The 12712-nt window shown below is 37.9% G+C and overlaps 1 protein-coding gene across 2 annotated transcripts in view; it reads left to right on the top strand.

The window, feature by feature from the left end:
- The window catches only part of Plcb1 (phospholipase C beta 1), a 648366-nt gene that overhangs the window by 442175 nt on the left and 193479 nt on the right, over window positions 1-12712 (top strand). For both annotated transcript variants that reach the window (XM_051183312.1, XM_051183313.1), the window contains exons 8-9: window positions 5627-5727; window positions 7530-7696. In XM_051183312.1, coding sequence (XP_051039269.1) covers window positions 5627-5727; window positions 7530-7696 — 268 coding nt within the window. The remainder of the gene's footprint in view (window positions 1-5626; window positions 5728-7529; window positions 7697-12712) is intronic.

Raw genomic sequence — 12712 nt, 5'->3', positions numbered from 1 at the left:
AAGTGCAAGTAAACAGTGATGCTACAAAAGCTGCACACAGGTCTGTTCCTTGCACTCATTTCCTTTCTCTGCTTCTGTTTGGGAAGGGGTAGTGCTGGAGATCAAACCCAGTACTTCTGTTATACCCTGAGAGTGCTTTACTGTGCTCTCCGTCTTCACACCTTTCCCTTCATTGTGCTGAAGAAATTAAAGTGCTCAGGCATGCTCACTGTTGCTTTTCTGGTAGAAGCTTTGGAGTAGGAAAGATACAGAACAATGCAGTTCCTGTCACTGACTCAACCAGTATTTCGTGAGTTCCTGCTGCACACCCATAGGCACTGAGCGAATGCTAGAATTCTGGGTTCCGAATACAGTAGAGTATCTGAGAGACTGAGACAATAAATATGCCAGGAAATGTATTCACAAATGGAAAGAGGTGCTGTTAAAAACAGAGTGGGCGCTGCCACTGGAAAGTCCATTCCAGAAAAGACAGTGCACAGAGGCCTGTGGCTAGAGATGAGTTTGATCTCTAAGGAATGACCATTACACACACTCAATGGAAAGAGGAAGCAGCAGAGATGAAATTACAGGACCTGAGAAGATGTTTTCCCCTTTGTTTGACTTCTAGGTTTATCTCTCCTTGAAATAATCTTGTGAAATACAAGGATCAAAAAGTTTAACGTTGTCTTGTACATCTAGAGAAGTGAAAGAAGAAACACAGAATGAAGCTAACTAGAAAAAAAAATCGATCAATCAATTCTCCATAAATTCCAATTTTCTGAACAATTGAATTCTGACAATTCAGTCAATAAACATAAATTGTGTCTTTATAATTCATTATGTCTATTATAGGCTTAAATTTTCAGTTCAGTATCAACTGAAGACATTTTAGAAGGAAAATGAGATTCAAACAGTAGTCGTTATGTTTAAATTGGAAAAAGAAAACTTCTGCCTAGCAAATTAAATGTAATGACAATTTTCTGAAAACAAACTGAGGATATTTTAAGATATAATCAACCTCCATTATAGTTTTGAAAGATCATTATTCATCGTGAACTATAATTTATTTGGAGGACTTGTAGAATTCAAATGTTCTCTTAGGATAGGAAGACTCAAACCTATTTCAAAGCCAGGAAATAAATGGGTCTATGAGCTATCTATAACACATTAAACTAATTTTCAAAAATCCTTGTGGTAATTTCATAGGTACAAAAAAAGAAGGTACAAGAAATAGTCACTTGTTAGCTAAAAGATTCAGAGCATATTGCCTAGAGGTCTTTTACACATTCCATAGAAGGAAGGGGTTATAAAATGGTTAATAAGTGTGCATGGATGGGAGTCTGCTTCCTAGCCAGCCGTCATTCAAACTGGATTTAATTGTGTTCTGTAAATAGACACATTACCAGAAATGCCGTGGATATCCTGTTGAGATTTTTTAAACATTATCTTTTTGTGCATTGTTAGGGATAATTAATGCACTTGAACTTGTACCCTGGCTGACATGATCTGCTGGAATAACACATTGCTTTAGAGGGCTTTCCTTCGGAGAGTACACTCACTAGCCTCAAGTTACCCTAATTGGGGAAAAGTAATATGCTACCTAAAATGAGACAAAGCAATTACTGTCCTTCTATTAATATTCCAAACATATTTTCCAGTGAGACCTGTGAAAACCTTTCCATATTCAGAAAATTACTATTCTACCCACAAGCTCTCTGAGAATTGAAAATAATTTATCAGTACTAAATTCCCTTGATTTAAGGTTTATTAGCTTGGAAGGCCTTGGTGACATTTGGAATTACATTGTAGTGTTACCATGACATTGGCCTGTGGGGTTGCATTTTAATGAAGAAAATAAACAAATTCATATATTTATTTTAGATATAAATTTTACTACAGTAGTTAAGTATGCATTAAATACACAAGGAGACTAGTTATCTTCTGTTTAAAGACTTTCATGTGTCTTACTAAGGAATGCTATAAAGTTTATAAAGGAACATCTTTATGTAACTGTAGTTCATTGCCTCGCTTCCCAAAGATAAAACAGAAATGCAATCATTTTATGGTTGTGGTTCTTAAAATTACTATATCAGAATTATATTTTGAATCACATAAGAACTCAGTACACAATGAACAATTTATTTGTAGTGATTCCATGGGCTCTGGCTAATTCAACTTTTGTTCTATGGATCTAAGACAAAAATATTACAGAGGGCTGAATGTCTAAAATTTACTAGGTAATAGTGTGTGTGTGTGTGTGTGTGTGTGTGTGTGTGTGTGTATGAGAGAGAGAGTTGTGCTAGAGTGGTGGCTCAGTAGTTAGGGACTCTTGATACTCTTCCAGAGGACCCCCATTTGATTCCCAGCACCTACATGGTGACTTATAACTATTTGTAATTCTACTCCCAAGGAAACTGACACCTTCTTCTGGTCTGTGGGCACTAGATAGGCATGTGGTACACAGATGTACATGCAGTAAAAACAACATATACATAAAATAAAATGATTAAAAAAAACCAACAATGATGATGATAATCTATGGGCTCTATTAGACTCTGCTTCAATAGAATGAGTTCTAAGACTCTTTGACTATTAAACATAAGTGCACTGTAAAATGATTCTTTAATTACTCAAATGTGTGAAAAATAAAAAGACACCATCTTAAAAACAAATATAAAGATGTGGTACAGAATAATAAACAGTCATGGAGTGTGACCCTTAGCACACTGGGCTTTGGGCTGCCTCTTTAGTCACACAGGTAAAGTGACGGTGTGCTTTTCTCTTTAGCAAACCCAGACATAGAAAGAGAACATATATAAACAAGGTCTGTGAATTATACTCATTTCACATGTAAAAAACTGAGAATTTCCTGTAGCTTGCAGTAAATATCTCCCCAAAATGCTTGCACCTTACTTTCAATGATTATAATTTATTTCAATACAATTCTTTGGTATATTTTCTTCTCCTGTTTTCACCCACTGATTCCAAAGACCATGGAATATCCTCACCCATCAGTTGGACAGGAGAGCAACAAGATTAAGAAAACCGGCTTCATGAAAAATTATTACATGTGCAGTTACTATAACATTGCAGTTATTCAGACTGTCTCATTACTTATCCACTTTAATTGAAAATCCTAGTTCACAGGTGCAAAGTAAACAATGGCTAGATTTTAGTAAAATATGTCTATGAAATTATATGTCTGCACACAAGTGTAGTTAAGCCTGCTTTTCCAAAGGAAATACATTATTCAGCTCTTGGTATCACTACTCACCATTGTCATGATGTTCATTTAGTAAATATTTACTCTGTAGCTGCTGGAAACTAAGCAGTTAACAGGCAATGTGCAAGCTCTCATCTGAGCACAAGGAGCAAAGAGAAATCTGCAGCTGAGAACAAGATCTAGTCAGAGGAATGTGGAAATATGAGATGCGCAGAGTGAGACAGGTATACAGGGTTAGGATAAAATGCAGCCCAAGTGAAAGTATGACTGTTCAGAGAGAAACAGAAAGGGAGGGCTCAGGAAGTCGAGGAAAGCCATTAATGATACTCTAAGATAAGATCAATTTCTGTGTCTGCCAGGTGAGGTCAGAGAGAGTAGATTTAAGAAAAGAATGGGATATCCCACTTGGGGCTCATAAATACAGCTCAGTACTGGAGTTGGCTAACAGTACCACTGAACTTTTTTTTTTTTTCAGATGATTTTAAATATTCTTCTCACAGTCAAATAGTTCTCAGATAGTTGAGTAAGCAGAGTCATTTTGCCTATCTAGAAAAGCAAAAGAAGTGTGTGTCTAACTCAGACAGAAACTGGCATCCTCTAGGCAGAGGTATTTCTTTTTATAAACAAAATGGAATTCTGGAATTCTGGAATCAGGTTGCTTATATCTCCATCTTACGAGTGGCAAAACACCAATAAAGCCCTTCAAGAGAAATTCTGATGCTCTTAGATTTGTGTCCTTGAGCTCATGATTTCAAAGCTCTAGATAGAGACCAACTCTTGGATATGAAGATTTTTGTGTATTCTTGTGTTTTCTTAACATTCATTTTTGCAAGGTATTATATACTCCCTCATATAAATGGACTTAGTCAAGGAAATATTACTTCATTTTTTTCAAACCACAGGCATGGGGCCTCTACTGTCTGCCAAGTGGTGAGCTAAATTTTCTGGCCTCTTAGCAAGCAGTGTACAATTTCAGACAATGATTATTTCAGTTTTCTATTAAAATGTAGTTAGAATATAAGAAAATGTTTAAAAGGAAGGGTGTTTCTTTGTTTTAGGGGCTTAAAATTAAAAATAATCCTTCAAGCACATGCCTGAAATAGGAAGCTGAATGAAAAAAATGTCCTTCCTGTTAACAAAGGCTCAAATACATGCTTCCGGTTTCCATGGCAGCCCAGCCAAACAGAAAACATAGCTGTAGAAGTGGCCTTTTATATCAGTGACTTGCTTCCCAAACAATAGGACAATGAGCAATCAGTAGCAAATGGTGACTGGTGCTGGTCTACCTATGAAAAACATAGCAGGTCAAATAATGTAAACCAGTAAGTACTCCTCCGTGGCCTCTGCATCCATTCGCCCTGGCTGAGGTCCCATCCTGACTTTCTTCACTGACTGACTGGAAGTGTAAAATGAAATAAACTCTTTCCTAGCAAAGAGAGAGAAGGAAATGACACAAAGTTAGAATTTACATTTTTAGCATTGTCTCCAGGGTCATCACCTTTAAAAACATTTCTCTCAAACACCTGATAAAGGGCACAGAAATGTACAAATTCTTCAATGATTAAATAATTAGTCATTCAAATGATTAAAATGACAAAACAGGGCCATATATCTTCTACCACCACTTTTAAAGAGGAAGAGTCAAGCCAAAACAGAAAGACAAAGTAGAGAGGAGAGAGGGAGGAAGAGGGAAGAAGAGGCAGGAGGAAGGGAGGGAGAGAGAGAAGGAGGGAAGGAGAGGGATAGAGGGGGAACATGGAGAATAAGAATGATTTGGGAAGGTGTTTTATTCAACAAAGGGTATAAGAACTTGAATCTAATCCCCAGACCAACATAAACAATACAGACATGATGCTTCATGTTCGCAATCCTAACACTGGGGAAGCGAAAAAGGGGGGTCACTGGGATTAACAGGCTAGCTAGTGTGACCTACCTGGTGAACTCCGGGCCTATGAGGGACCCTATCTCAGCACACAAGATTAGTGGCTCCCAAGGAACAACACCCAAGGTCTGTCTTCCATGGTCCCATGTGCATACACATGTACACTCACATGAAGGGAAGGATGGACAGGCAAGTTAAACATTTCTACTGATCAGATTTCTGTCTTCCTGTGTATAATTGTAGTAAATGTATTTAGGAAATTGTTTTAACATCTTTTTAGCAGGATAAAATTCTTAAGCTTTAATTAAAATTAAAAATCAACAGAAAATATTGTTGGAATACCAAACTCAGGTTCTAAATGAAGGCTACAGTGGGCCTCAGAGATGTGTGCTTGATATTTATTCTGGTTTGGAAAACAAAGAAGAAAAGAGAGGAAGGGAGGGAGGGAGGGGAAGGGAAATGAGGGAGGGAAGGACAAAGAAAAATCAGAAAGGAAACTAAAGACTGAGTTCTACTGCTTACCTTGCTGTTTTACTTCCCAGAACGATTCTATACCTCAAGAGGATTTCACTCCAGATGTATACAGAGTTTTCCTGAACAATCTTTGTCCCCGACCTGAAATTGATAACATCTTTTCTGAATTGTAAGAGAATGCATTTTAATCTACTTTTCCTGGCCTATGTTGATATTCAGAGTTGCTTGGGCAGGATTTTGTTAGGACTAGAAAAACACTGTCCAAAAGCAGTGCTTCTGGGTGGTATGATGGAGGTGATAATATGCTATTGAGCTTGACAAGCAACTGCTGTTCCAATGAGCAGATGTTCAGTTTAACACATGTATGGGAGGGTGTCTGTATTGACACACAGAAGGAAGGTTTATGTTAACAGAAAGAGTCCTGATTGAACACTATTTGTTGTATCCCTCTGAACCATATCAGTATAAAGACATACAGATGATTAAGAACCCACACAGACAGCATATTACTGTGTCTAATTCTATTGGCATTGCTTTTTTTATACTTATTTTTATTTAATAAGCATGAGTGTTTTGCCTATATGGATGCTTATATACCATGTGTATGCCTAGTCTTTCTGAGGCCAGACAAAAAGGTTGGATTCCCTGAAACTGAGCTACAAACAGTTGTGAGCCACTATGTTAGTGCTGGGAACTGAATCTGGGTCCTTTACAAGAATAAGTGACTTTTAACTGCTGAGCTATCTCTCCAGCCCATAGGTATAAATTACTTTTTTTAACACTTTTTTTTTGAGATAAGGTTACTCTGGGCAGTCCTGGAACTTGCTCTGTAGACCAGGCTGACCTCAAACTCACAGAGATCCACCTGCCTCTTCCTCCCGAGTGTTGGGATTAAAGGTGTGCACCACCACCACCTGGCTTTTTTAATACTTATTTTTTTATATAATTTATTTTCTTTATGTTGTGTTCATTGTTGTTTTGCCTACTTGTATGTCTGTGTGAGAGTGTCAGAAGCCCTGGAACCAGAATCATACAGGTGTGAGCTGCCATGTGGGAGCTGGAAATTGAACCCAGGTCCTCTGGAAAAACAGTCAGTGCTCTTAACCACTGAGCCATCTTTCTAGCCCATGTATTGCTTCTTAATGAGACTCAAACATGAAAAGAGAAAAGGAACAATTAAATGGAAGTAGCAATTTATCTCTCCTTATTACCAAAAACTACATAATGGCAAAAAGTTGATCCAAATTTGGTAAAGGATGTACAATGACAGGCAGATAAGTCCTGCTGTTGAATGTGACATTGCACACTGAACACTTTTGCTTTGTGATTTCATCACCATAGAACTTTCATTGAGTATCCACAATATTTAACATTGAATTGTTGTGGGTAGCCAATAAATTTGAAATGGGCATTGGAATAACACTATTCAATAGCCCTGCTGTTCTGAGAATAAAATGAAATGGTGTGATTAGTTCTACATCTACATAATAGTATAAATCATTATCATCATTATCTGAAAGAAGTTGACTAAGGAGGCCCACTAGGAATTTGAAGCCAACCTGGACTGTAGTGTGCACCAGTGTTATCAGGGGTACAGAGTGAGCCCCCATCTCCAAAAACAAACATGAGCAAATGAGATGTATGGACTCTTATAAACCTATAACTTTGAAGAAAAGAAAAATATATACAAACACATTGGGATTTTTTTTCTTTCTCAATTAATAAAGCAGTAGTATTGAAGTGGTGTGATCAAGGACAATGTTAGTCATCTGATACTTTTCTAGAGTTGGGTGGGAAAGTATCAGCCCTTCAAGCTCTGAGAAGTGTGGGCTGGAAGCACCACAGTTTTAGCGCAAGGTCAGAATTCCATCGTAGACTATCTGGCTATGATGCGGTTTTATTTCTCTGTAGCTAAGTGCATAAATAAGATGAGGAATGTGGTGTGATTTCTTGTGTTTTTATTGCTTTCAGTGGTGCCAAAAGCAAACCGTACCTTACTGTGGAGCAGATGATGGATTTCATCAACCTCAAGCAGAGAGACCCCCGGCTCAATGAGATACTTTACCCACCTCTGAAGCAAGAACAGGTCCAAGTGTTGATTGAGAAGTATGAGCCCAACAGCAGCCTTGCCAAGAAAGGTAGTATACTTATGCTTTATGCTTTACTCCACACCACGTTGCAGAGCCCCTGCTTCCTCTGTGACTGGACATACTCTGGAAATTAGGGACTTAGGACCATGGAGCTCCATTGTGTCTGGACTCTCTTGTTTTGTTTTGTTTTGTTTTAGGCTGATGTAGATTTATTTTTTAACTTTGGTAATTTACTTTTCTAGTTATATCTACGTGCGCATGCCATATATTTTAAAATTTCTCATTTGTTTTTCCAAATTTATTCAGTAACAGTGCATTTTTTTTCTCATACAGGGAATTTATTAGCTCAAAGGTTGCTCTTTAGGGCCACTTTTTTTGAACATTCTCTAAAGTAGCCCATGAATTTTTTTCTCCAAAATCTCCAAAACTAAAGAAAATATTCGAATCATGTCTTATTCCAGTTTACAGTAACTAATAATTTTTTTCAAATGAGAGAATATTACGAAATTTGGCTTTATAAATTTATGGTAGATATAAATTAAAATATTGGTAGAAAAATAGTACCAAAAATGACATCAGAATGGCAACTCTGAGTTACCTTGAAATTATTTTTAAACATATATATTTTTTATTCTATAAAAATTAAAAATTTAAAAATATGATCACGAATGGTTAGTTGCTGGATATTCTAACTGTATTGATAGTATAATCCTCTAAACCTCTACTGTTCATACTGAATATCTCAGAATTGAAAGACCCTCCTGCAGAAGCCTGACTCATCATGACTGAACTTACTGCAAATATCTATATAATCCATAAGGCAAAACAAGACACAATGAACAGCTATTGAAAAGAAATGAATAGCATGCTAACATGCAGGCTATATATAGTAACAGGAATACCAATCACAAGACATAGATTAGAATGCATATCCTAAGGTTTCTTTCACATATTGTACTTGTTCTGTCTGTCTTGTCATTGGTAGGCCTGACCTTTGAGCATGTATAAATATGTCACTTTTTCTGTAATGCCTGCTTCTTATTTTGAAACTGGAGGCTACTTCTTGCTGAAGGTTGGCATTCCCATTATGAAGTTCAGACTTTTCCAAGAACAACTTATACTCAGTGGTGGAACAATCCAAGAATGACTGCTAAACATGATTAGCTCATAACAATGTGACAAAGAATATTTTGAAACCACCAGACCTCCCTGTGGCCTATTGACTCTGCTAGTGAATCTCTTGACTGCAACAGCCAGAGGCAGCACAGAGTGTCATCTTGATTTTTAGTATCCTCACATCCTTGTGGGCAAAGTACTTCATCTGCAAAACTGAAGAGGGAGAAGCCTTTTTACTGACTCTTCATGAGTTTGAAATAAATAATATTCACTAAAAAGCACCCGGCCCATGTGATGTGATGATCAAGTGTTAATTATACTCAGTATATTGAAGTGTAGGAGGCTGATTTTCATTCTTCCAATGTGTTTCATCTAGCTACTCTCTAGATTATAAGATGCTTGGGCCTTAGACCATCTTTTATTTCCCCCGAGACCTATAAAGAGGACCTGCTTAGGATATGATATTTACTGGAGGCTAGGAGGTCAGTTTTAATCACTTTCATAGAGCATTTGTGCCACAATATAAGCATCATTCCCCCATAATAGTCTGTACAGAGATTAGATAGTGCCTTTCCACAGATTCCTCAAGTGGTCTAACACAGAGATGTGTAGAAATGCTTACCCACTTACTAGCACAAGATATACCTTCTGTCACCACAAGACAGAAATGAGGAATAAGCAGATATGGTTGGCGAGAGCTGTCGCCCTTCCTCCAAGGAGGAAATTCAACTCTCCAGTCGTCAACTTTAAAAAAAAAATCTTAGTAGGGCCACTTCAACGCCAAATCACAAATACAAAACAGAACTTCTGATGACTGCCCAGTATTAAGGGTAAAGTGATGTTATGTGATTTGAGTTAATAGCTAATTGTCATCATCTAGCATTATGATTTACAGTAGGAAAAAATAGACATGACACTGGAATATCAGGGTGTTTTTGACAGTGACAATTTCCCAGAAATCTAGGGTCCGGAAACTCAGTGGCTACAGAAGCTGCCCAAGCCAGTGGTTTGGGAGTTCTTATCTCATGAGTTAGAAGAATAAAATACACAGACTAGAGGTGGTGAGTTTTAGAGAGGATTCTTTTTTTGTTTTGTTTTGTTTTGTTTTTTGTTTTGTTTTATCTTGTTTATAGATTCATAGTTGGGAGCTTAAGAAGGAAAGAGGTTCATGCTGTTTGAGTTAAGCCAGCAAAAACGTCAGCCACAGAGAAAGGGAGCCTTAGAGAAATCTAAGGAAACCCAAAGCACCAGAAAAAGCATATTAGGCTCTGGCCAGCATCCAAAAGAAAAATAGAAGAGAGAAAAATATTAGAAAAGCTGGTGCACTGAGAGTAGGGCTCAGAAAGGTAGGTGGATCTCTCTTGACACACTTAGAAAACCAAATATTCCCCCTGCCGTGTTGGCCTGGCTTGGGGCAAAGCCACCTTCCTGGGGCTCAGGTGGTCCACTGGCCAGGGGAATAAACTCCTCAACTGGATTAACTGTTTAAGGGAGGAGATGACGCCATGTCTCCACCTAGACATAGATACCGTTCTTCACTGTGATGGCCCTGGAGGAAATCCGTAAGAAAGCACAAATCTGTATTCTGTATGAAAAAGCAAGAAATGACAGACCAAAAGATAAATTTTCCACTTCTGAAGACTTGTACTCATCGGGCATAGTGACACAAATCTGTACTCCCTGCATTGGGAGGATGAGGCAGGAGGATCTCAAATTCAAAGCTAGCCTGAGCTATACAGCAGAGCCCTTTATCAACCAACAAAAGCAATAACAAAAGCAAAGAAGGGTTAAAAGTTTTCTACTCTTTCCAAGGATGATAGGTTATAAATATGAATACATTTCATTTCTCAAGTGCTAACATGTCTTTACGTCATCTGAGATCTTGGCACATTTAGATTCTTGGTTCTTCATTTATAACAAGGTACTGAGCAGTACTGGCCCAGCCTGCAAGGGCCACCTAGGCAGCCAGGCTTTGAGAGATACTGAAGATGGAAGATGGAACGTGTGGGGTGGCCCAGGGAATTTCCAGGCTTAATGAATTTCAGCAGCAATGAATGGAAGATCGTCCAGGCATCAAGGGTCACATTCTTTTGTCCATTCATGCACACATTCAACAAAAGCACCTTGAACATTCTTATGTAATTATCACCAAGAAAAATTAAGACAGGACTTACTCAGTAAGCAGGCTGTCTGAAGACATCACAGGACAGACAAGTACATCTGGACAAACAGCCCAGACAGTTGTTTTACTGAATTTACCATTAGCTACACAGAGTAAATCATCTTCAATGACAGTATCTATTTATTAACCCAGCCACGTGAGTGAGAAAAAAAATGTAGAACTATTTAATTCCAAGGAATTTTGTATGTTGTTTTTACTTCTTACAGTAACAAAGAAGACTCATTTTTTGTCTTTATTCACTTTGACTTCATAGTCAAAAGAAAATGGATTTTTAAGATTTATCTACAGGTTAGAGAAACTGCAATGTTTTATAAACTAAAGGTTTGAGACCAGGTTTGGTGGTGGATGCTTTTAATCCCAGCACTAGGAAGGGAGAGGCAGGCAGATCTCTGTGAGTTCAAGGCCAGTCTGGTCTACATAATAAGTTCCAGGACAGCGAGGGCTACAGAGAAAGACCATCTCAAAAAAGGGAAGAAAGAAACTAAGAGAGTTTGAAATATTTTGTCAGATGATGAAAATCAATGTCTTGAATTTGGGTTTGTAGTTCCTAACCTATTGTGTTTGACTTTGGGATTTCTTTTCTTTAAAAAACAAACAAACTAACTAACAAAATATTTTGTCTCTCCTTTATTAGGTCAGTGTGAGTAAATGTTAACAACTCCAGCTTCAGAAAGCTTTGTCCTCTTGAATATAGTGGTTGGTGTGGTACTCTAATCATGTGACTTTAAAGGTGCACAGAAGAGCTAGGCATGCAGCTTAGTGGTAGAGTACTTCCCTAAGAGGAATGAAACCCTGAATCCTATCCCAAGCACTCCCAAAAATAATGAATGTGTGTGTGTGTGTGTGTGTGTGTGTGTGTGTGTGTGTGTGTGTATCAATCGCCAGGCAGTGATGGTGAAAATAAACAAATAGAAGGAAAAGAATCCAAAAAAGGCAAAAGAAACATAATAGATGCAGAAACAGCCTCATTCACACTCACAAATCCCATAAAAACACAAAACTGGACATCATAATATATACACAAAAGACTGGTTGTTTGAAAAATAAAACAAAATAACAAAAATTAAATTACATTTTTTGAAAGAGAGAGATAAAAAATGTGACATGGTATTATGATACAAGGAACCTCTGAAGATGCCATTGAGTTTATTTTCTGTTGGCCATCCCCTTCAGGGCATGAGGCCAACTCTTAATAGCTTGTATCCCCAGTGTGACTCCTTCGGAGAAAACTAAATATTCATTTATTTGCAAGTGATCATCAATTGGAGATAGCTTCTGGATATGGATGGGAACATGTGTCCACTTCTCCTTTCAGCTCAGGAACTCATTTGGTGCAGACCCATGCAGCCTATGCATGCTGCCTCAGTCTCTGTGAGTTCATATTGCCTTCCTCTGGCCTGTTTAGAGGGTTTTGTTTACTTGGTATTCTCCATCCTCTCTAGGCTCTAATACAATTTCTGCCTCCTCTTCCAGGGGTTCTCTGAGCTCTGAGGGGAGGGATTTGATAGAGACACCCCGTTTAGTACTGAATGTCCAAGGTCTCTCATTATCTGTGTAATGTCTGGCTGTGGGTCTCTTTATTCATTCCCATCTGTTTCAGGAGGAAACTTCTCTGATGATGGCTGAGCAAAATCCTGCTTAAATTAGGTGTACCATGGAATGTCTTTCTTTTTTCCTCCACCTATTGTGATTGAAAATTTTGCTGGTAGAGTAGTCTGGTCTGGCATCTGTGGTCCTTAGAGTTGGCAAGACATTTAGAGTCTCCA

Source organism: Phodopus roborovskii, unplaced genomic scaffold (assembly GCF_943737965.1).
Source record: "Phodopus roborovskii unplaced genomic scaffold, PHOROB, whole genome shotgun sequence".
Classification (NCBI taxonomy): domain Eukaryota; kingdom Metazoa; phylum Chordata; class Mammalia; order Rodentia; family Cricetidae; genus Phodopus; species Phodopus roborovskii.
This window is presented reverse-complemented; position numbering and strand designations above follow the sequence as displayed.